The 26,694-nt window shown below is 39.2% G+C and overlaps 1 protein-coding gene across 1 annotated transcript in view; it reads right to left on the reverse strand.

The window, feature by feature from the left end:
* LOC309717712 (CUB and sushi domain-containing protein 3-like) overlaps positions 1 to 26,694 on the reverse strand; it is a 245,739-nt gene that overhangs the window by 9,177 nt on the left and 209,868 nt on the right. The window contains 6 exon segments of the mRNA XM_082552492.1: positions 6,610 to 6,721; positions 7,806 to 7,879; positions 8,291 to 8,464; positions 13,193 to 13,366; positions 18,044 to 18,226; positions 25,428 to 25,604. Of these exon segments, the coding sequence (XP_082408618.1) occupies positions 6,610 to 6,721; positions 7,806 to 7,879; positions 8,291 to 8,464; positions 13,193 to 13,366; positions 18,044 to 18,226; positions 25,428 to 25,604 (894 nt within the window).

The following is a 26,694-nucleotide window of genomic DNA, read 5'->3' on the forward strand; positions in this document are numbered from 1 at the left end:
TTTTGCAGTTTGTGAGTGAAAGAATATGTTGCCAGCTGTCAAATGGGAGACAGCTGCAAGTGAGTCACAGTACCAAATCAGTTCTTCATGGCGTCTTAATGACATTAGTGGCAATAGGGTGTGGAAGGGATGCCAGGATGAAACCCAGTTTGGGCTTTATGAAAGACGAGCAGACTGCTGGAAATTCCTCTTTCTGGATATTACTGCTGCTGGTGTTTGAGAAATGTTCAAGTAGTATTATATATGTGGGTGAGTGTGCATGTCTGCAAGCACAGTGTCCATTTTCTAGGAAGTTAAAGAGGCCCGTGAAGGTAAAGGTTGTGTTGAAATTTAGCAGAAAGCTCATCTAATGCATCATATACTTATAACTGGATATAACAATTTAGCATGCATTAGAAAAAACTGTTTAAATCAACCGCGTGTGCCACACAGAACTTTTTTAATGAGGTGGTTTTTATTTACACAGTGCAAAAAAAAAGAAAAAGAAAAACCAAAACTACCTCTTTCAACGGGTTGTAGATATTAAAGCTAGAAACATAAAGCTATATTCCCTCCCTACTGCCTGAGGACAAGTCTAAGTAACTCCTTTAAAATGACTGTCAGCATATGTCCAGTGTGGTGCACAGTTTGTAGACCATGAATACTAAAGGCACTTACAAGGCCTGTGAATTGTACCAAACACATATCATGTTCCTCATCAGATTCAGCTGACAGTTTATTTACACTTCAAACGGCACAGTGGGCTTTACTTCTGAGATTACAAGGAGCCTCAAAGAACAGTTTTTGTGTCACACAACAACATGCAATGTTCTTCATTCAACGCTGCTATCTCTTAGCTATGGGGCTAGGGATACAGTCTGAGAGGCAGAGGTAAATAGAGGCAGACACAGAGAGACAGCCATGCTGATGGATTTCTGTAAGGGACAAGAAGGTCAGCCAGCTTTAGTAACAGCAGGCCACGGTCGATAGCATAAAGTTAACTTTTAATCTGTTACAATGTTTTCTTTTCTTGTAACACACAACTTTATTTATTACAAGCAATCTCATTAATCTGTAGACATACATACAGGTCTTTCAGTTTTTCGATTTATTCAAGTTTTTTATATATTAGAGAATGAATAATAATATTGTTATATAACAATATAATCTGATAGAGATAACAAGAGTAAGAGCCAGGAATATTAAATTCTGACTTGCGTCCATTGCATCACTTGCATTAAATGTGTTGATAATCCCTCCAAGTTTTTGCTTTTGCCAGCTGTATAAGATTGGTTGGCTTCACTTTTAAATCCATTAAGTGGCTTCACAGTAACAGAGGACCATTTAATCATAGAGAAAGGTATTTTAGAGGATTTATGACTGTGTTTTGACTGAAGGTCACAACAGAGTGTTGGATCCACACAAAAGCACTCACACTGAAATACATATACATAACCACTAGGGGTGGGGGAAAAAATCGATACTGTGTAGTATCGTGATATTTTGTTTGCTAATAATGTATCGATACAGGGACAGCAGAAATCGATATTTTGTTACAAAAAAAGTTTTTGTGCTCTGACTTCAGAGCACGTTGATCAGCTCCTTTTTCTGAGCAAGAATCCTGACATTCCTTCACTGTCCAAATGTGTTTAACTTTTTTTTGGCAGCAATAAACATGACAGTTTACTTATTTTAATTTAAGACATGTTTTATTTTAATTAAGTTTAAAACTTTTTTATTAAATGTAAAATTATATTTTGTTTTAATTTACTTTCAAATTCTTCAGTTGCTGAAGGGGCTGCATGGTTTTCATAAATTGCATAGTTCAGAATAGCTATAATTGTACCAGATGGTTGCATTCAGTTAAGTTGGACTAGACTGTAATACAAACCATTCAGTTTGTCAACAATAAAACTGACTGAAATGAGAGAAAGACTGAGTGCGAGACTTTGATATTAGATAAAATGAATACTGATAAAGTTTACCTTTATGTACAGAATCTGAATATCGCAGATATTTAAAAAAAAATCGCAATAATATCGTATCGTGCATTAAGTATTGTGATAATATCGTATCGTGGGATGTATGGTGATTCCCACCTCTAATAACCACTGTTTATCCACAATGTTTTTTTGGGCCAGACACCCCACTGGGCCTGTGTAACCATCTCCAGGCATGAACGCATAAAAAATTACTTGGCTGTCATTAATTTACTGGACAATGATTTGCAGTTTTATTAAACCAAAATCTTTTTTTTTGTATCTCCCATTCATAGCAACCACATGCACTATTTAATGACACATGCTATTGCAAAAAACATTCAGGCTGCTCAGTCCTAATGCTAGGAGTTACAATTATGAACCAACACAAGCAAGTTTAACTAACAGCACAGCACACAAGTTATTGTTCAGGTCCCTCCTGAATACATCATTTACCTCTGGGCTAATGACAACAGCAGAAGCTAATTGGAATCTAGTTAACAAACCTGAGGTTCAATCAATGAAGCTTGATTGGAGGTGTGGGTTAGAGCTACTGTGACTTATAAAAAACACATCTCGAGTTTTCTATTCACAAGAAGCCTGCGCCAGTGTGAACTGTGCCATAGTGAAAAGAGATTCTACTTGCACAAAAAAATTTATATGCATGACCTTCAGATTTAGAGAAGTCTTTCAATAAAAAATATTAGGAAAACAGTGTGGCATGAATGCATGATATCTGATGGATGTGATGCTGCCTGCCAGTTAATAAGCTAATGTGCCACAAAGTTTTATGGCAAGCTAACCTACTGACGATTAGAGTATTTAAATGACCAATGTTAATGTAACATTAGGCTAAGAATGTTTCTCAGTCATTTATTTTGAGGGTCTTTCCTTAAACTGTAGGGTAAAAGATAGCGGTGACTGCCAAACATAAATTCTGTATTCTAAGACTGTGTTTTCAATTCCAGCTAACAATGACAAGAGGAGGTCAGGGGTAAAATCAATACATTTTTCAAGCCACTACAGGTGATGGAACAAGGCCAGAGAGCAGCTCCTGAAAAGTTGCAACCACAGTAGGCACACCCTGCAATGAAACTGCACCTGCTGAACAGCCCAAGTCAAGAAAATAAAGCAAAAACCTTAAAACATTGTTTTTTTTAATATATTATTTTATGCCCATTCAAGTAATTGTGGCTGGTGGGATGTTCTGTTGGCACACAATATTCAAAAAGGTTGCTCGCAGCTTCTTGAGGACTAATCACTGCAGTAATGTGCACGGCGGGAATATTCAGGAAGCAAATCAAATCAATATCCAGTAGGCATAAACATGGCTTATATTTTATTTTTCACTCTTTCAGTATAAAAATATAAACTGTCTTTAGAGAAATGTAGAGATTTACTAAAGTTTAAGACTAGGTTGAGGCATTAACATTTCTTGTTTTGTCAGGTATGGTGGAAGTCATTAATCCATTATTAATCAATTAAGGCTGAAACCTTAATTACCATATTTAAAAACAAAGCAGGTAAACACGAATTTTAATGAGTTATGTAGCATAAATTTGCCTAACAATTGACTGAATCGTGTCCTCGGCTTCTGCTGTCCGTCTCGTGGCAGATAAAAGATGACGAAGAGCTTTAAATTAAGCACGGATATAAATTAAGAATATATTGTTACGCATTAGGCTTCCTCAGAAAATAATGAAGAGAACTAGTGTTTAACAAAGTGAAAGGGACTTCAAATTAATCTTCTCGTCTAGTGATTTGTTTTCTATTTTATTTTCGTGTTATAATATTTTCCTTTAGATTAGATTAGATTAGATAGAACTTTATTAATCCCTCGGGTGGGTTCCTCTGGGAAATTCGATTTCCAAAAAAGCACAGCACCGACAGAAGTTACAGAGTTACAGAATATTATATATATATATATATATATATATATATATATATATATATATATATATATATATATATATATATATATATATATATAACACACACACACACACATATATATATATATATATAAATACAGAGACAATATAAATAAAATATACGAAGGGGATAAATAGAATAAATAGGAATAAAAAATAAAAATACAAGTGAATTGCACATTTCAAGTATTGAGTCTATTGCACCGTTGACTATTTACAAAAGTATTGCACAAAAGGTATTGCACAGTGAGGTGAAGAGGCACTACAGCTTAGTTGTTCCCCCCTCCTTTGTCCTCCTGTTTCCCCTCCCTCTCCCCTCCAGAGAGGAGTTAAACAGTCTGATGGCGTGTGGGACAAAGGAGTTTTTAAGTCTGTTAGTTCTTGTCTTTGGGAGAAGCAACCTGTCACTGAACAGACTCTTCTGGTTGTTAGCAGCAGAGTCATCTCGACTTTTTTGAAGACTCACAAAGCGGTGCAATACAGACTATATGTGTTTCACTCTGTAGCAATCATTTAACTGCATAAAGATATTAATCCTCACCAAACACAGCTGCTCCCACACCTCCGGCAATACGATGTCAGTCTTTTAGTTAAAAATCACATTTTTACATATGAGTTTTATAATTTATAATAATATTGATTTAAATCTGCTCTGACTGCTGCTCTATTTTTGGGTATCCATCACAATGCTCGCAATAAATGCCATTAAGGAGTCAGGGGAGGTGCAACATCCTGAATTATTCTATAGCGAGCAGGATGACAGGGTCAGCAGTTTGAAGATAGAGGTGGAGCAGGAAGGGCTGAGGAGCTGTCAAGTGTAGGCAGGTATGTTTTTTGTAGTCTTTTCTGCTTTCAGCTGAAGTTTTGAGAACAATCTTAATTTGAAAAAGAATCTCTGCACAACAACTGACTTTATATACAGTACTGCGTAAATGTCTCTTCTTTATATTTTGACAGGTTCATAATGGGAAATACGTGCAGGTATTTATTGAATATGCATATGCAAACATGTGCAAACATACATGAAAATACAGTATATAAAGCAACACCAGAGTTTGTACAGTTCTAACGAGCCTGAAAGTCAATATTTGGTACCACATTTATTCTTCAACACAGCCTGAACTCTTACGCAGCATTGGTGTCATTTCTTCAAGCAGTCTTCAGGAATATTTCTTCCTGAAGGACATTCAAAGCTCTCCTTTTGATGTTGGCTGCCTTTTGTTCTGTCAAAATGATCCCACACTGCTTCAATATTGTTGAGGTCCGGGCTCTGGGGAGGCCAATTCATGACTGGTAGTTTTCCAGTGTGTGTTTTTCTATCTAGGGAAGCTTTTGCTGCATTGACAGTATGTTTGGGGTCTTGCTAAAAAATGAAGCTGTTATCAATCGGACTCTTTCCAGACGATATTACACGATGAAAATCTGACCGTACTTTTCCACGTTCATATTTCCAGCAATTTTGACAAGATTCTGAACACAACTGGCTGAAATTCATCTCCAAACCACGACAGAACCTCCACTGTGTTTTATGTGCACTTTTGCACCTCTCTCCTGACCTGTCCCGTGCATATTGATGACAATTTGAATCAATTCGAATCAAAACTTTATAATATGAATCGATCACTCCATGAGACCTGATTTTCAGTCCGGTGTGCCTTTAGGAATTAGGTGCCTTTTTCCATGCTTGAATTATTCACCAGTCAGTGTAAAGTAGCATTATAAAATCCTCTAAAACTGGTCAGGTACAAGTACTGGACTGATAATGAGTTGACCTGAACCTAGAAAGACCTCTAAAGTGTGAGATTTTATTTTTAATAAAACATATAAAACATCAAATTTCAATTAAATCATCATGCTCTGAATATAATGAACCTTTAACATGAAATTTTAATTTAGTACAGTGGCATCAAGTTTCTATTGAAACAGCTTCTGTCAGGTTTACCTGATTTGTTTTTAGCTGAGTGTATGAACAAAAACACAGCAGGCACATATTCAAGGTTTCACTATTCGTCTTAAACTCCTTCTTCTCCCACTACAGCAGATGCACAGACACACAGGGCTGCAAGGAAGGCAGAGGACGCGGGGCAGGTATTACAATGCCTCAGCTTGCTTCCTCAGCGTAAATGTCTCTGGGATTTGAACGGATGCCGTATATTTTTGTAGTTATGAAATCAAGATTACGAAATATCATCTGAAGCACATTATCATCACACAGCTGAAGTGTTTACATTGTGGGTGCTTAATAAAATGGAGTTTATTATAAGAAATGTTCCAGTAAAAAAACCCACTGTAGCTGAAAGGGTTTTACTAGGATACTGGACTACATCACATTTTAGAAAACCACTTATCTTGGCAAAGTGAATGGGCTAAACTACACGGCCATAGTTTGGTGTCGGTCGACTTTTCGGGGAGTTTAAACAGAAGGACAGTGATCACAGTGTTCAGTACAGTCTCAGGATGATGGCAGGTTGATTGAGGGGCAAGCTGCAATCTACTGGGAGGCCAGAGGTTATGGCAGGATTGAGCGAATGTGAAAAGTTGCTGAGGGGAGGTATCGACAGTGCGAGGATGGGTGCTACGGGTGTTGAGGAAAAGCAAAAACAGAGCGTCTGGAGCAGTCGGCAATGCGGATAAGCAGCGACAAGATGCCAGAAGGAGTAGTGAAAAACAACAACGAGTGATGTTAAGATATAGTTAGAGCATAAGGAACAAGCACTTACAGATGCAGGCTGGCTGGGTGCCAGTCCAGGTGAGATCTGGCAAACAGAGCCTTGTGGTGGAGCCCTGCAGTATGTGTCCCTGCTGGCACTGGAAGTCGACTCTGCTGCCCACCTGGCCACCAACAGACCGCACACAAAGTGAAAAAAGGCAATACAATGATGCAAATGCCAATAGGCTCCTAGCATCAAACTAAAGAGCCTGGAAAAAACACAGTGCACACCAAAGTTTTTTTTCACTTTTTTAATGATTATCTGTAGCGTGTAGAGGCAGATGGAGGCTATTCCCAGAGGCGATGGCCCATGTTTGTGTTTGCAACTGATGCACAGACATTAAAGAGTGAGGAAGATGACTTTCTGGTTAAAATATTCAACTGCTTTCTGTTCTGCTAATAAATGACTTTTATTTCCTGCTACCATCCCAGTCGACTCTTTAAAGACATCATCAACAGTGAATTTTCTCATTCGGTAGTCTCAGGATATTGGTAAAAATGTTCAGTAATGCAGAAAAATGCAAGACTACAGCCATTACAAGCACTTATCTAAATAAGCTCCCAATGCTTTCATATGGGATAAATTACATATCACACATTCAGCTGAATGTCGTGGAGAAATTGCACTTGTAAGTGACACTCTAAAAGCAATAGGGAGGGCAAAAATAAAGCGAAACACACAGACTGAAAGCATCTCATCTCACTGAGCACAGATCAATGGTCATACCACCAGTTACTTATTTATTTATTTTTTTAAGATGCATTTTTTTCCTCCCTCACATCTCCCCACGGACATTCCAGGGGGTTGAAAAATCCAGTCGGTTTAAGGGGAATTATATGCACGCACTTCTCTGCTACATCCTTGCACCCACATAACATCATCCAAAGGAATACATGATAACTGTACCTACAAAAATCCACTGGATATTGCACATTTAGAAGAAAACGAAGGGTGATTAACACATCAGAGTTACAGTGAGTGCTACTTTGATTGGGTGCTTTGTGTTCACAGCTGTATACCTGTTAGATATAGTGGAAAATGTGGAAATTCTAATATTTCAAACACCTTTATACCATAAATTCTTAAACAAAACACACACACACACACACACACACACACACGCACACACACACAATCACCCCAGAATTAAAGTGCCTACAGCCATTTTTATGAAATGCATTCATTGCAATCTTTGCTCGGTTTACCTTAAAGCCTGTTGAGTAATTCATGAAGCCATGCTCAGGTGTCCCCGGGTTTTCACACGTGGTTCTCGTGGGCTCTGGAAAAATTAGAATGTGACAGTGAAAAAAAAAGATTTCTCTCTGGAGTTTCATTACTGATGTGGCGCAGTAACATGACTGGAAATAAAATGCATTTCTTGGTTTTCAATTTTCTTTAAATTACAAAAAAGCACTTTATTTTATGCATTTTCAAATATTTCCTTAGCAGCTAACATCAGATGAAAATAAAGAGGCACATAAATGATTTTTATACTTTGATTTAGTTTTACACCAGATGGCAACCTGATTCTCATTCACCTTCAGCCCTTTTGTTCTTTATGTTTTTGTGCATTTGTTTGCTGTAATATAATTAGGAATGAAAAATGTAATTACAGTGGAAAACTCCAAAACTGTTTTCAAACACTGAGATTTTCTGTGTTTAGGTGAATCAGCGAGTTTTGTTTCCTCACCTATACATCGGGGCTGAGATCCGCTCCAGGTCCCGTCTTCCTGGCACATGCGATTTGTTGACCCGACCAGCACGTAGGGGGCACTGCAGCTAAACGTGACCTCTGACTTGAAGATGAAACTGCGTCCTTCTCGCCTTCCTTTGGGAGGCGTCCCAGGATCACCGCAGAACTTGGCTGCAGAGGAGGAAACGTGTAATATTGCTGATACCGCTCCTGATCAACAACAGCAGCACAGATGTTTCTGTAACCATACAGGACGTATCCAGGTGCAGTGTGAAGGATATATTCTGTTCATGTGATTACAAATGCAGAAAATGATCTAGCTCCTTTTTAAAATTCAAACATCTGTCTCTTTTCTGCTGCATAACACAAAAGGAAGACTGCATGCAGAGAGTCAACTGAAAGCATTGTTCAGCTGAGTCTTCAGTATTATATTCACAACTAATAAGCTATGGGGGCTTTTTCTGTACCCACACATGATCAGACCACAGGAGCCAACACTGGTTTTGATTGCTGCTTTGCTGTTTTTGATAGGCTTTTTATTACATCCTCTTTATTCACGTTCCCGCCTGTAAAAATGAATGTCTCTCTATATGATCCGCAAATTCTTCAAGGACTGAATTAATCAAATTGCATTGACATTATGCTTGTTGCACAAAGTCTTTTGCCCATTTTTTATTGCGTGTGGGCAGATGCATTGACGTCCTTGTCTCTGGATGAATTACTCTGTCTCTTTTTTTTATTATTTTTTGTTTCCAACACTCAACCTTGCTGGTGAGGGCTAATGGTGGGTATGTGCATATTCATTTTGACAGCAAAGAGGGAGTGAGAGGGGGGCGACGGCTCTCAATTTGAGATCAAAATAATTAGCAAGTGAATATTAATTTCTCTGACAGGGCCTTGAGGTTAACACAACTACAGCCATCTGCTGCTGTTGCTCTCCAGGCCCCTTGTATGATATCATTTTTTTTTAAATGAGACTGAAGCCACAACCTCAGCAGATGATTCCCAATGGATTGCCACTGTGGCTCCCTCAATTTATTGCTTATAGACATCTAATCAAACTGACTGGAGTGATTTAGGCTGAATGGTTGTGATGTCCAGAGACAGTCTGCTAGTTTATTTTTCTGTCTTTTCTTTATTTAATGTTTGCACCTAGCAAGCCACTATAACCAAGTGGATCAGTGAAAGATACTTGTTGGATGTGGAGGATCCAGAAATGCTCAGTGCGTGAGAGTGCAGAGGTGAGAGTCACCGTCTTCAGTCACGCAGCCAGAGCACTGTGGGATCAAGTCTGTAATAAGGCAGGCACTGCTTCTCCAGACCTGACATGTGCTGCTACATGGAGGCCTGGAGACAGATAAGTTCTTGTTTGCTCTTTTCCCTAAAAAAAAAAAAAAAAAGCCAACAGGGTTTTCTCACTTCCAATATCTGACACAATAGATATCGAGTAAAAGAAGTGATCAGAATCCAGCCCATCCAGGGATGTCTGACTAAAGCCATTACTGGAAATACTGTTAGCTGAGGAAAAAAATCCTTGGATTTAGGGATGGATCTTCTCCTGGAAAATGTGTTTCCCTATCCTTTAGACCCCCAGTGAAAATGATGCATTGCAAGCTTCTGCCCCCTTGTTTGCAGCGGTTTACCCATTTTTGATATGACAGCAAGCAAAGATGCAAATTCGGTTCCAGATCTGAAAAATGATTCTTGTCATTTCAAAAAAGGCATCGTAAGACTGTATGCAGATGGCACTTTGGAGGGTTGACAATACAGGCCAACCAGGTGACATGCACATCAGTCATGAGCTTTAGGCTGCGGGGAAATAATGTACTGTTTTATGGATATATAAAAGAAATGGCCCCAGGCCAAACCAAGCTCAGCATATTTAATGCGCCTGTGTGTTCCTGTGTATGTATATGTGTGTTGATGGAAGACTGAGAGAGACTAGTCAAAGTTTTTCTCGCTCTTTCCACAGCCACACTCTTTCCTTGATGAATTATCAATGCTTTAAGGTAATCATTATGCAGAGGCCACATTCAAAGTTGCATCCCTGCAGACGCATGAACTAGCATTCTCAAGCATTGAATTTAGGAGATTCATATGTGTTGTTATAGAAAGCAGGGCCATGCATCTTAATCCTGTCTGGCTAAAGAAAGTTCAACTATTAAGAAAAGACTTGCTTTGCTGATTCATTGCACCTCCTGGAGTTTTGCTGAACTGTATTTCAAGAGAAAGTGCTGAGTTGAAGTTGATAAATTGCAGTTATATATTTTTTTAAACAGACAGCAGTGCAGCCATGCTGTATGTATACTAAACTGCTAGGCAGTATATTTAAAATGATTTCATACCATACAAAATATAACAAACTTATCAGGTCTGATTTGCAGCAAATCTGTATGATGTAGCTAAAAGGAATTTGATGATTCGTCCCGCTGACTTTATGATTCTGTTGGGAAATCTCCTCAGTAAAGATGGTAACTTAAGAAAATATTTAAGATTATCTTTATAGTTGCAGCTAATGCACAGATACAAAAATACTGCAGGCATATGGGCATTCACAGCTTGCCTGTGAAAATGGAGAGCGTCCCAGTAATAATGGCCAGTACCATAAACAAACTTTGACCACAGAAGAATTTACCTCTAATGACTTCTCAACTGATAATAACCACCAGCGCAGACTGCTGTAGATAGTGCATTGTTGTCACTTTAAAGCACAGATAATAGCCTTTTCTACACCAAACATGATCAGCATTTTTTCCCCTTTGTCTTCCCGTTTTAATGACTCGTTTATTTTCCTTGGTAAACCTCAGTGATTTATCATATACATGTTCCTACCGCGAGTAATGTAGCAGGAGAGCCAAGTTCTCCACAGAAGTTGGTTATTGGTCACACTCGGTGATATTTATAGTGCATTCCTCTCAATTTGTGTCAATTTAGCACAATCACTAAAGCATGAATTCTGCGTTGTGAGTGATAGGGCTATTAAATATAATTACCAATTCAAAAACAAGTCTCTGCCCAGATACACTTAACAGTATCATGGAACATAAAGGTTACTCACTCACGTTGCTGCGGGAGGTTGTTTTGGGGTAGCTGATGTGGAAAAATGATTGTAGTGTGCTGAGGGATGACTCCGCTCACCATAATTGGAGTAGACAACTTCCAGACATTAATCAGGTGGAACCTTATCCATTTTACGAACAGGCGACATGTTTTACTCTTAGCAGGCAAACAAAGATACAAGCGTACCTCAATACAACATGCATTTGGTTACTCAGCTTTGCTAGAGCACTATCAGGGCATGGCGCACAAATATGGTCGTTTTCAGTTAAGCAGGGTATAAATCAGAAAGCAGCGCGCATACTGACTTACAGTAAATGACTGCTATGTGGCCACTGAGTACAGCAAATGGCTACAAGCGGTACTATGCTTCTAGTAGCGTGGCCACAAACACGAGCAGTCTGTCAGCTGCATTTCAGAAGCTAAGTACCCAAATGGGCCCGCGTTCGCCTGACTGAAGATGGCCACAAGCAATGAACTCTGTCATCAGCATCAATTACAAGAGAGCACCGCAGCAAATGCACTATTTTCAAATGGGCTCAGGGGGCTTTATAGGTTCAGTCTGTTGTGATCCAACATGTGATAATGAAATGCTACAAACATCCCAATTTTCCTCTAATTCAAAACCTTGCCAAAGTAACTGTATACACAATAAAACGCTATACCTAATAGAAAGTCGAGTATCTGACGGCAGAGATTTCTTGCACACGAGGGCTGCAATATTTAATTTGTAGGATGCAAAATTCAGCACTTCACTCAGCACGAAAAGGACTGCCTATATTCAGCAGTTAAAGTGGCGATACTTCAAACAAAACAGCGGCACTTGAAGGGTTTGAGCAGGATTATTTTTAGTGGCTTTTGTTTTATTCTACTTAGTCCTGACTGATATTCAGAGAGAAGCAAATGCATGCAAGTACTCTAGCCTTCTTGATATTTCATTTCTGTCTGACTGATACAATGCAGGAATGATTCAGATGACAGCGAGACACTCTTGAGCAGTCATGCATCCCAGAGGTTATTATTATGCTTGCAAAGATGATTCAGAGAAAGGTCTTAATGTAGTAAGACGCACCCGACACGTCACTTGTGGCTGTGCTCGGATCATCATCATCTTCATCGTTAATATTGTAGCTTTGTTACTTAGGCTAGAGGTCAATTCACTTTTCATTTAATCAAAATCCAAATAAGAGCTTCGTTTTCACGTGCTAATGATGAAATATTTATTTACGTCTTCAGAAACGGGCAGGATCTAACGTCCAACTCCTCTTTGCATTTTTCCAGCCTTCATTTAAGAAATACGTTTTTTTTAAAATTTACTTTAAGTGGTTTAAGGGTTAAGTATGATTGAATGCTTACAAAAAAGACCCTGATGTTGTAACTTAGGAGATCAGATATAATCTCTGTTCTGCATCTCTGCCAGACTGTCTCATTTCATTTGTATGATCCTTAAGCAAAATTCCTTGACTTTCATTAACTTGAAGTAACCTTTTAAAGCAGCAAAAGTGGTGTATACGGGATTTTGCCTTGGAGGGCACAACTTAAAACTAATGTAATGCATGTGAGAAACAAAATTATATGCAGGTATAGAGCTGTCTGGAAACTCAAATACATGTAACAAAAGGATGCAAGACTTATTTTAAGAGTCAAAAATCATAAGCCTGATAATGGTTAAAAACGGGCAAAAACAGTCCAATTAAGCTCACTGTTGGAATCACCGAGTTTCTGACAGTCTCAGAAATGTCATCTGGTTTATTTCAGTCTAAACATAGAGAGACTTCCTGTACATTACAATCATCCTGAAGGCACTGTGGGCATGAATGAACGTAGGAAACGATGACTCACGCAAGCACTGAGGCAAGTCTCCGCTCCATGTCCCGTTCCCTGTGCAGGTTAGCACAGCAGGAAAAGACAGCTCATAGCCGGGTAAACAGGTGTAACTCACGCTGGTTCCCCACTCCAGGACTGAGCCCTCAAGGAGGCCGTTGGGGATGGATGGGGGTGTAGGACAGGTGACCACTGTAGGGATAGAGTGGATACGCAGGTCACAGACGCATCAGAGTATATTCAAAGCACAAATCAGAACGAATTAAGTTTGAGTGCAATGCTTAAAAGAGGGCAAGACTCAAATTTCAAATCTCAGCAAAATCGTCAGAACTAAAAAATAGGAAATAGTTCACCTTCCCATTCTGACACTCTCTGATTTTAAGGGGGAGAATCGATGATTAGTGTGTACCGCCACCCTCTGTAATAGTTGAGGGTCTAAAGCAAATTTGAAGTATTTAGAGTTATAGATAGAATATAGTCTTTGATAGTTTACTGGAATCATCTATGGTTCACTCTCTGACATAGTCTGAATATTTGCTGGAAGAAGGTATTTTGCAAACGAAGACTCTCAGCTAAAATATAACTTACAACAAGAAAATGTTGTGACTTGAAAATATTGGGTTTAGTAGCCTTGGATGCCAGCAGGAGAGGTCAAACGAAACCTTGAGGAAAGATTGTTTTTCTTCTGCCTTACAGCAAAGGTGAGTTACATTCAGCAACCAAAATGGCTGCTGAATGTAACTCAAGGAGAACAGACAAACAACTACTGTGATTAATCTGTATTTACAAGAATATGGCTACACATGTACTGAATCTTACATTTCAAATTGAAATGTTGCTAAATATTAATTGCACTGAGGTTAAGATGGCGTAAGATGGATGTAAACACACAGTAAACACAGTAATACACTCACTTTTCATCCAAGAAATATAAGCTTTTATCATCCTATTCATATACTGATGGTTAAAATGTTTCCTAGAGACCTTTATTTAAAAAAACAAACAAAAAAAAAACTAAAAACCAAGTCAGGTTAAAACTGGTCAATGCAGTGACCAAAACCCCATTACACCAAAAGCATCAAATTAAAAGCAGAAGAGGTGGCACTAATTCACCATTCTGCATAGTGTGGATTACAGCTGAAAATGAGGTCTTTAGCTCAGAGAAATAGTCTGTGTTTTGACTGTGAGCGATTTCTGTTTGGAGAATACAGAATAATTTCTGTGCAAAATGAGGGGGGCATCTTGCGTCTGTGTAAGCCGTAAACTTTCAGCTCAACAAATGTAATAAATGAATGCATAATAAAGCTCAAAGTTTGTTCTGACACACTTGGAGATGAACCCGTGGGGACGCAGATGGGATATGGGTTTTAGAGATGTGAATAAATTAGTGCTGTTGCTTTATACCACTGCTATCCTCCCTCAGCACCCATCATTACCCCCAAGTCTTTTTCTCCCTTCTTTCTTTTTGGCATTCTTGTGTTTAGTTAAACACTTGAACAAACATCTGCAAACTGAAGTCGAGCCTTATCCGAATCTTTCAACTGTGGCAAGTTCAATTGATTCGTTTATATTTAAAATACATGCGTGCTTGTTACATATGGCTCCCTGACAGAGAAGCCTTTAATTCTCTTCATCTTATTTTCACAATTCAAAAATCAAAAAGTTGTGACAATTATCCAAGTTATGACATGAGAGTGACGCGGGGATAGAAGGCAGGCACATGACGGACAACTTCCTTGCCTCGTTAGCGCAACTTTTCATTCTCTGCACAACAAATTACAGTAAATGTGGAGCAAGCCACTGTGGGATATTCACACATCCTCTCAAAGGTGGAACTGTCTTTTTGTTCTCAGTTGGCAGCAGATCCAAAATGATTTCCATATGGACATTTTGCAGCAGCATATACAGTATATATGAAGTGTGCTATAATCAGAACAGTATTTAGGCCACGGTGAATAGAGAATAAAAATAAGAGCAAAAAACCTTCTCGTGCTCCAATCTGTTTTTTAATGTTTTGTTTGTTAACGTAATTTTGTTTCTCAAGGAGAAACAGGTTCACTTAAAATTGTTTCCCTTTGAAGTTAATGAATCAGTAAAGAGTGCCTTCAGTTTGGGATTTCCAAGTTGTTGCTCTGGGAAAAAAGGGGCACTTCATTCTGAATTATCTCACTAAAATGCGTAGCTGGAGGCTGTAAAGTAAAAAGCAGGTTTGCGTGTGTATTTCAGTGATCTTACGGTATATCTGTGTAAAAGACACGAAAGGGGGGGGGGTTATAGAAAATGTATGAGTGCACGTGTGCAAGTAGGCAATTTACACAGATTAGAAGAGTAGGTCTTCTAATCCTGTAAGCACTGCATCTGAAATTACTTGCTTTAAAAAAAGCAGAGAGTGTCCCCATTTTCGTAAGTAGTTCTAAGCAGCATTAGTGCCTCTTAGCTGAACATGCCAAACCCGGGATTCAAACTGAATCCTTGCCGGGCAAGGCTTAGGATGCGTCATCACACACAAATGCTGTGGCTAAAACTGATGCTCATACACTAAGTGCAAATTTATGCCCAGGCTTGGCACATGCAAAACCTCTTTGTCTCAATTTTTCTCCTCTTGGCTTTCCTCTCACTTTTTTCCCCTCGTCCCCCTCCCTTTCTTAGAATACTAACTCAGTTTCCTGTGGCACAATCATCCAAAATCTATGACAAGGTGACAGATGCCAGGTGTGAGAACTTTAAAACAGTTCACCTTGAGTGAACTGCAAGCACCTTCAACTTAAACCCAATCGTGAAAAATGAACAACAAAAAACCAAAAACAAAACAAAAAAAACTTGTGCAAAAATAGGCATTGTTTTTAGTTTCACATGAAAGAAAAGAAAACAGATATTTTTCCAGTCCTTTTCTGAGATGTCCCACTGCGTAGGCTGTCAGGGAGAGTGATGATAAAAAAACGTATGATTACCAGTGTGCTTTTCTATTGCTTGCCCTAGATAGTCTTAGAAAGAGACCAAAGGACAGGAAGAACACGGAGACAGGGGGAAAGCAAAGCATAAAACGTCTGTACTCCTTCTTTATACCCCATCCACACCGAGGAATGGAAAATTAATGTTGAGCACCCACTTAGTAATCAAAGTCCTCTCTCTCTTGCCTTTCTTTTATTCATTTATCCCATGAGAGAAATAAGTGCTATCGGAAAAGCGAAGGCAGTTGAGAGACAGAGGCAGGAGGACCTTGTGGCTCACTGACTAATGCATACAGGTCAGTGGGAGCTGACAGCATTCAGGCAGTGGCAGCGCTGGGAGAAAACGTGAGTGTGCAATCATCTGTGTCTACGTATGCATGAGAGAGACACTTCTGTAATTGAATGCCCCCGTGTGATTGTATTCAGGCACAGCGGTGTGTGAGCGAGTGTGATGAGGAGGCCTAAGCTCTGGGGTTTTGCTCCTTTCCACGCCACCCCCATTAAGCGTAGCCGGATCGAGGACCGAGAGGCTGAGCGGTTGCGGTAGCTGTCAAGGATTAGCGCTCAGAGGTTAGCAATGTCACACACTTTTAATATACACACATGAGGGTTATACACTTGCACATATACACCCATTGCCCTCTGTCTTCTTTTCTCTCCCAGTTTAAACAGCTGTGGGACCATCAATTCAACCAACAGCTTCACCGTACAATACCCCAGAACACGGCACGTTAATATTGAATAGCACTAATAAAATATTACAATTACTGTCAGACTGAATTTTGTAATTTTTTAATCTTCAAGACAAGGTTGAGAAGATTAGTAGGGCAAGAAGTAGCCTGGCTTAAACAGCTACTTATGAGCTTAACTATCTTTGGATCCCCCCCCCAAAAGTCTTATATATGGGTTACAAGTAGAAACACAAAAAACAAACTCAAAGGAGGTTTGAACCTCTCACAACCTGCCTATTTCATTTCATTTGTCCTTTCGTCTACCTCAAGAGGCCTGCTTCACTGTAACTGAGACAGCAGCCTGGGAACAGTTCCTTAGCAACAATGAGCCCCTATTAGCCTTGTGGGCTCTTCCCCTTCCTGGTGTACTCTTGAGCTGTTCGCTGCACAAGTTAATCTTCCCTGCAATACTTACTTTTGAGTGTCAAGCGCAGAAATGCTAATCTATGCCTCCACTCAGGCGTCATAAATCACGGAGTGATGTATCGCTGATGGGCGTACAACAGCTAAGTCCTCTTCCTGGATTTTCCAACTTTGATGTTAATCATAGAGTAGAATGGGCACAAACTTCAGGGAGAGGACTCCAGTGATTAACTGTTGGGGTACAATTAGAGGTATCCTTGTGGTGATGGAGAGGACTTATTAGCCATCCATCACCAGGTGTCAGAGAACTTTTAGCATCGGCTCTTTGCATTCACAGGTGCAACTCTAGACTGGGGGATGAAATCATCATAGATGGAGATATATAGTTTTTTTTAATCCAGCTGAGAATGTGGCCATAGACAGTGAAGCATAAAAAGTAGCAAGATTTTTGCATTAAATGGGTGATATTTTGAGAAACACATTAAAAATGGCTTTATTTCTATGTGTGGATGTGTACGTTTCAAATATATGCACCTTATTATGCAAATAGGTTTATGTCTTTCAGTGTCATTGCCATTTGCATTATCAGTGCGCTTAAGTGAGGAGTATATGGCAGTATCTGACTACACAGGAAGCCTGTGTCACCTTTCTTGCTAATCTCATTAGATCTCTGGATGTAAGCATACACTTTAGATTGTGCGTGACAGTGTGCTGGCATGCCAAGGTTGTTACAACGCTGTCTGATGGTTATCAAGGTTGAACGTCCACCGCAGCAAGTCTTTGATACAGTGTAGGAGAAATGCGTATCTGTGGGAGGTACTTGCCTTGACATGCTGGCATGGTTCCACTCCACGTCCCATTGCTGGTGCAGGTCCTGGTGAAAGAGTTGTCCCCTCCCACCATCACATACCCCAGTTGGCACATGAACGTCACATTCTGGCCCACTGTGGTGTCGTCGCCAAACCTGAGTCCATTTGCTGGGATACCGGGATCGCCACAGGTGATCACTGCCATTGGTAGTAAAAAATAAGCGCTGCATCAGAAATCATCCTTAATGGTGTGGAGTGAACTTCAACATGAAACATAAAGCAACATTTCTATTTTTAGTCTTCCTTTGTATCATTAATCATTAGTTCTTTTCCTAATCTTGCATTTATTTGTGCCACTGCGACATCACTGTGTACTTCATCATGGTTAGGATTATTCTTTTCAGGTTTAATAATGACACAGCGGTCATACTAATATTTTATCAAATGACTGAAATATCTGTGACATTTACAGCTGTGCATGATGATCATTGCTACACCTCGACCCATAATTCATACCCAAGACAGTGACAAGAACAGGAGATGTCTGCACAAAAAACACAAAAAACTTAACGCTGCGTGTTTGCCACCAGCTAGTTGGTAGTTATATGTTCGTGACTGGTAAATGTTAATTGGTTCTGAGTATTCTTTCACTCGTATGAATCAAATTGTTCTGTGTAGTCGTGAATTGCCAGAAGCAACGTTGGTTCAACTTAAGTATGACTGATCAGGGTATTGCCTTTTGTGTGATTTGGCAGGTCTGTAATGAGCTGTTGGACATGAGAGAGTAGAGAGTAGCAATTCACCTCTGAGGGACATTTATCTGTAAAGAATTACTGGAAAAACTAGCTTGGCTGCAGTTTTACAGATACATAAAAGTACTTTTCTTCTATGTTGTTTGTATTTCAGCTGGTCTTTGTAATCGATGAGGCTACCAGTGTGGCTTCTGGATCTGAATAGTGAAGCCAGTGAACACTTTGAATCTGCTTTCTTTCTAATGGAGAGCATGGGGTGACTTATCTATCCCAAAGGAAAAAGACAGCACACTTCCCTTGAACTATGACCTCAGTAAACACTTCCCTGGAGTGTTTTTGGTCATAATTATAGTTTTAAGTCACATTTCATACAACATTTATTTTGTAAAATATTTCCCATTTGCAATCAAAAAGGAAGGTAAAACAGGTTAGGTATCTGAACTGGTCAACACTGTGAATGAAAAGGTGTGTACCATTTCCCTCGGTTTTTGCATCCAGCTCTTTACTTGTTGCATTCTGCTACAAAATATCAAGATAGTGGAAGTCAGAATCCCCACCTTTGGGCTTTAAGAGCCAGCTTCACAAGCCAAAAGGTGCATACAGCCACCATTTATGTGAATTTATGTTTGTAACAAAAGTTGCTTACTTGGACTTTTCAGAAAACTGAGATTCAGTTTATTTCATTACAATCCTTAAGTTCTTAAAAAGAAAGCTACTTCCATTGGATGTCCTGAATGGGAGCTGAGAGCAGAATATAGTGACGTGGGGTTTTTAATGATACTTTTAGATACACTGAGGTTTTAGTCTGAATGTAATAATTTTGTAACTGAAAGCAACATACAAGCAGTTTCTCAAATGACTTCTAAAAGCCCACGTGACAAATAAATGATAGGTGGACAGTAATAAAGTAACAATGAATCATTATTTTATAAAGCAGCTCTTTTAGATGCCGTCTAAGGAACACAGTATTCGTTGGCCTCTTAAGTGTTCGATGCATTAACATAACTAAAAATGATTTCCAGGCATCTGACATAATGTTATGTGAAAATAAGGAATAGCTACATTGCCAGTTTGCTGTGCACATGACATAAGACTAAGTGACACCTACATTGTCATAATACTACTAACAGTAATCGTAATGTTTACTTGCACTTCTCCATTCTAGATTACGCCACTCTAGTTATATAATTTGTCTAAATCAGCAGAGGAACTAATAAAAATAATAATAATGTATTTTGTGCAGTCTCTTCTTTTCATATCCCTACTCTTGGCTTCTTTTCATGGCACAATTTCTCCAAAGTAAACAGATGGCTGAGTGTTGGCCCAGTATGTTGTCAGGTCTTAACCCAGTGCTACCGCTGATGAAATTATAGTTGCCAGCCTTTATTTGATTGCTTTTTCATAGCCCTCGTTTCATCTCGGAGGCTCTAATTTGTGCATACTTATTACAAAATCTTTCCTGACTTGTTCACCTTAATGTAAGAAGTCAGTTTGATGCATATGGCTGTCACTGCTAACGCCTCCTCCCTTAAATTAATTTCTGTTTGTTTATTTTTGGTTATTGCCAAGGAATTCAGCACTTGGAGATGTATTTCCTTCCTGGGTAAAACCAGCTTTGTATTCTGACAGAACACATGGGAAAAGCTGGATTCTTCATTTTACGAGATTGAAACTGATGTCACTATGTGAACAATCTAGTCTCATTTATTTTGAAAATTAACATAAAACCACAACAGCACCCTTTATGCTTGTTTGGCATGTATAGTCATTTGTTGTGTGCTTTTTCTGTTAACTGAAGCAATGCCGTACTGCATCCTTCTTACAGATTCCTGCCCCAAATATCATAATCTGACAAAGAATAAACTGCAGTGGAGCTGGTACTGATACATTTGATGTTTAATGTGCAGTTGACATAATATTCCTCACCCAAAGTGGTTCTGTGGCTCTGCACACAGTAACTTACTACTTATTAAACTTGTCATCAACTTCCAGTCTAAGTCAGATAACGTAAACCATGTTTCGAATTCTAAGAATTTAGCCCTATGATATTTGACTACTCATGTAATAATGTAGTAATTACACTACAAGGACAAGCTTTTCTGTGGTGCATTGTGGAGGAAAGATAACATCTGGGTCTCACCAAAGCATGTAAGGTTCATTTTCTGGTAATATTGACTGTCTGAACAAAAATTTGCCTGTGTGATATTTGACAGGAAATGTGAAAAATACTCAACTTCAGATAGGCTTACACCAGCCATTCCCTAAGTCAAGAGTGCTGCCGCTTTTATTTATTAAATAAAGTTTAGTATTTACTAGTAAGATTTATCATCCTCTCGAAATTAATGTCAAATAAATTATTAGTTATTAGTTAGATATTTACTATTTAATATACATGCTCCAGATATAGCCACTGAAAACTGCCGCTTTCAACCAGAGGTCAGCCGGCTGACTGTTAACTCACAGCGAGCTCTCAGCTGAATGTCAGAAGCTAGGCATCCACCTTTTCTTCTCCTGGGGAGCGTCTACTTTCCACTATAAACACGCCTCTTTACTCAACTGCAGAGTGTGTGTAACTTATCAGCTGTTTGGACTGCATAGCATTTTTTGGGGGGGGGCTGGTTCAGGAAAATATAAAGAAAATGATTGTTTTTGTACCAGTTTTGTGTAAATACCTGCTGTCAGTGATTCCTGGGATACTGTTTATATGTGTTAAAATCACAAACAGCCTACAGCGGATCTTTAGCCAGAGTTTTTTTGCAGTCATTGGCCTTCTGAGGGGGGGTGGGGGGGTGAGAGAGCTGTTTGAACGATCACCTTATTGTGACAAAGGAATCCGCTGTCTGTAAAAGTTACCCTTAAAATTACTGCAGCGATTTATCAGAGATGCGCGGAGCATGGATGGATAGTTAAAAAAATGCAGGTGGTTCACACCCAGCAATTTACTGCATAACATATTTTTACAAGTTCTTTTTTTCAAAGTGTGTATTTATTTATTTATTTATTTATCATCAGCATCCAGATGGTTCTTTTCCATACATTTTGAGTGGTTTTTCTCTACATTCAGGTTGAGGGCTCATATGATGATGATGATGATCTTTGATCGCACAATCACAAGAAACAATATAGAAAATGTATAAAATAGGTATCAGCTGTTGATAATCTCCCAATTGCTTAGTTGATAAAATAAATCATATCCTATGGGGGCAGAGTGCTGTTTCAATGGTCACTCATGAAGACCAGGTTGAACAACAATAACTGTTACTTCTCAGCATATGGAGTTTTTCCTATAACTAAATAAATAAATGCTGCCTGTTGGACATTTATTTGCAGGACATGTACCAGTTGTTGGACTTGGAGTGTCCCATTCAGAGCACAAAAGTTTTAAACTAGAGTATTAATATAAATCGCAAAGGTGATAGACCAAGATTAGCTGCAGACAACTTGAGAAAGCATGCATATGCTATGACTGTTAATTTATTTGGAAAGCATAACTGGCGAGAATTACCAATAGTTTTAAGCACAGTGCCAAATCGTTGTGGTTCACTCCTACACCCAGTGTTTCACTCATTAATTATCAAAAATATTCAGAAAAAAGTGCCAAATATTTCTGACAGAAATACACACACTTAAACATATTGTTGCGCAATCGCAGTGAGTTCAAATTTCAATTTAAAATTTGCATTTTGTATAAGAACATTAGCAATGCAATGAAATAATCATTTTATGCTTTCATGTTCAGAAACACAAGTCAGCAATAATCTGTCCAGCTTGTTCGGTCGTTTAGCCATGTAAATCAGCTTTGTTGGACCAAGGACACGTCTAAAACCTGCAGGACACCGGCCCTGGAGGCCTGGAGTTGGACACCTGTGCTCTAAAGCAATGCGGCTCCACACTGCTCCCCCTGGTGGTTACACAAGATATTACCACTGGTTTTCCTAAATACTACTTAGGGGCATTACTACTCATGGTTGCATCATCCATGTCACAGGCGGGAGATGTCATTACAAGCACCCATCACCCGGCAATTGGCCAGAATTCCACACATGACAATACAGTCACTGATGAGGTGGCCATTATAAGTGTCTGTATCTGTACGAGTGAGTATTTATCTATCTGCATTGTTACTGAATCACAATAACTCAAAGAACAGACACAGTTTGACATCTTCAAGATAAAAAGTCATTGACAAAGAATGATAAATAAAACCTGTTTTTTGCATGTTATTCTACAAATTTCAGGCAACAAATACAAGAAAGCATGGCTTTCACATGCTGCGTCACATATGCTTATGGTCTGGATTACACCTGGGTTTCTGAATCTGTACTAAGATTATGCACAGTATATATGAATGTTCACTGCATATTTTGTGTTGCCACATTTTATATGCACAGTTCATTTGAAGCCACCAAAATTACACATTATCTTCAATTAAGCATGGCACATCTCTTCAAACCCATGTCAGAAGCTGCTGGCATAAATCAAGGACAGCTCATAAAGATTTTAGCCGGTGTCAGGTGACCATCTTGTGAGGAGGTGGAAAAGTCATCTTTCCAGAAGAAAGGCGCAGAAAGAAAGAGGAAACAATGTGTGTATACAGTTGTAAATCTTTAATTATGCATGTCTATCTATGGGAAGTGAAAACTCAAGTTAAGCAAGCACAGTGCACAACAGCTGCAGGCTACCGACTTCAACAATTTAACTTAACTATGCAGCTTCTTTCAGTGCACTTACTTGCTGTGAGAAATTAAGTCAATAAGCTGCTTCCAGTAAATCTTCATGAACATTTTTTTCTTGCTTCTTGAAAGTTTAATATTGTTTTCTGTACTGTGATATACTTTGGGAACGTTAGTAACATATACTCAGATTCTACAAGGAGGACAGGCTGAGATGGAAGCAGGTGATACACTGTGGTGACCCCTAAAGGGAGCAGCCGAAAGAAGAAGTAGTAGAAGAAGACCAAGAAGTGACACATGATGCTATATCACTGATTTTCTTTTTCTAAAGCAATGTGAGCCGACCAATTACTTAGTATATTTTAGCTACTTAGGAAAAAAGAACTCCAATTTGAAGAAACGGATCGCTTCAGAAATGCCTTCATGTACAGTAATCCCTCTGCACCACTTGGGGAATCCAATACTACACTTAAACTGACAGAGAAACGCACAGACAAGAGAAGCGAAAATATGATGATAGCAGAGAAATCAACTGAATTAGAGTGTATTAAACGGCAAATATTATCACTTTAAAAAAAAATCCCTGTTCGCCATTTATTTGACAAAGTGCTTTTATGGTTTTAGTTCACAATTCACTGAGCAACTCTCTTTCCTTAATACACTTCATCTCATTTGCTAATTTCTGAACATGCTCTATAAATTTCATGTATCATCCGCTAAGAGTTTCTGGGGAGAAAAAAATAAAGTTCAAACTTTTCTCTCTCCCCTTGAGAGTGTTGTGTGACTTTGATCTGGTAACCTACATGATCGATTACCCATGAACCGTGAAAATGATTGCCTCCTTAATGAAGGCACAGTGAGCCAATCCTGGCATCCTAAGTGTTGATGTCCCTGAACTGACCACTAAACTTTAATGTGAAGTGATAGTACAAAAGAGAAGAAGTTTGGGGATGAGCACGCTCCAAAGTGGGAAAAAGAGCTAAGAAAGCTCCTCTGCTTTACTGCACGTTTGATCATTATTATTCAAACCCATTTTTTCCCCAGTCGTTCGCTTTCTTCACTCCTTCCCTGTGCATCTCTCTCCAGAGACCCATTTCAATCCAGAATTGAAAATTACATCCACACCATTTATCTTTTTCTTGTCATTCAATAACAAGCAAAAAGAATAAGGAAGAGAGAATATGGGGACTTTCAGAGAGAAGAACAATGTGTAATTTTGTTTCAAAGTCATCCTGATGCAAACTGAATATAGATTGGAATACTTCTTAATTACTCTGAGGCTCATTTGCCAAGATCCAGACAATAAAAACTGCCTGACATCTTTGATGCTTCACTGGGCGAACAGGCTCAAAGAGATTTGTCTTAATCGATATCATATATTTCAGCAGCGCTCCCGGCACACGTGATTTCAGATGAAAGAGGGCACAACATCAGGTTCAATGTCCATCGTGTTCAACTTGATCATACATTATACAAAGAACGAGACTGGCTGCTGATTCAATCTGCTATGCTAACAGTACATTCGCTGTGCATTATTGTGCTGATCATCCTTTTCCACATTGAATTTGTGTTTACCCATCACACCCAGAGGAGTGCCTAATCGTTCTTGTCCTATTTTCTAACTTTTTCTTTGTGTGCGCGTGTGTTCTAGTTCTTGAGTAACAAATTCAATGACTGCCAGACTTAAGTGTGACTGAACTAAATGTGATTAACGAAGCAACACTGAAATCCCTAAGATGTGTGTTCCCTGTTCACCGCAGTGACAGAATCTGGACTATGCCTGACCACATCTTATTGATCAGACACCGATCACAGCATAGCCTTTAACAGTGACTACTGACACAGCCGCTCTTCTTCTCATTTTCTAATGAAAGTGTGAACGCTGTGCAGCGGAGAGGCCTTTTAAAGAAATCCACCATGACTACGAGACACAACTACATCCTCCTTTCATGTGTCTGTGTGTGCAAAACTCACTTGTGCAGTTTGGAGCTGTGCCAGACCATGTGCCATTTGCCAAACACTGGCGTGTAGGCGAACCAGTGAGGAAATATCCTTCCATACACGAATACACGATAGAATGGGAGAAGGTTGTGCCATCCAAACGGGAAATACGACCGTGAGCCGGGGTACCTGGATTCCCGCACTGTACCGCTGCAATACAGGGGAGAAAAGACAGGATGTGAAGGTCAGAGGTGTAAAATAGTAATGGATTTTCTATTTTCCATATCAGTGGGTTAGAAGCCCCGAAGGTGGCTTCAAGATGACTTCTGAAGGTCCCGAGGGGATTAAATGGCTGTGAAAGGACATATTCACGCACTATACTGTGAATATAAATATTTATTTATGGAATAATTGCTGTTTTGCCTTTGACCTGCTGTATGTTTGCAGTTTCTTGACTTGTGTCTGATTAACTCTCAGGTGGAAAGTCTGCAAAGGGCAGACTGAAATCCTCGGCTTGTGTTCCTCATTATGTCTTTGTGCCTCCCATTACAGGACGTAAGAAAGCACTGCTGCTTGTTTTTTTGTTTTTTAGAGAAGCTGTGAATAAAGCAGTAAAGAACAACTAATCTATAGAGCTTTATTAAGAGAGGCTAATGAGCAGAACTGATGCAGTGGTACACAAAACCTTATCGCAGTATTGATGAGTCATCAGTAAATAAAGTGCCGTTTGTGTACTGTCAAGTCCTACAGTACATCTATGGTGATGGCAGTGCTGTCTAAAAGCGAGGGGGTAATGTGAACAGTTACAGCTAAGGACTCAGGGCGCACTTATAATGATAATAAAGCTGAAATGTGGCTGAGCAATCCTATGATAGGGAGAAAAATGTTTCCAGTGCGGTAGAAAAGCACCGGGGATTGGGATTTTTTTTTTTCCCCACTCAGGAATCCCTTTCAGTGTTTTTGAAATCTGCTCATTTTTTTCACTGAAGAGTAGAGAGGACAGTTTGTTTCATGTGTTTTTCTTCTGCTTCAAATCATGTCTAATTACAAAAGTGATCTGCTCTCTCAATCACCTAATTGCCTGGAAAATGTGAAATAGTGATTCTAGTAGGAGACAGACGTGTTGCAAGTGTGGTGGTGATTTCTCAATTAACATGTGTGCATACGCAGAAACTCACTGAGGTGCAAACGCATCACTCAGCCACATACCAACATACCAACTGCCAGCATGCTCACAGCTCTGTTCTGCAAATGCACACACACACATGCGTGAGCACATATAGCCACAGAATGTATGCAT

Source organism: Aulonocara stuartgranti, assembly GCF_965226115.1.
Source record: "Aulonocara stuartgranti genome assembly, chromosome: 11".
In the NCBI taxonomy this organism is placed as follows: Eukaryota; Metazoa; Chordata; class Actinopteri; order Cichliformes; family Cichlidae; genus Aulonocara; species Aulonocara stuartgranti.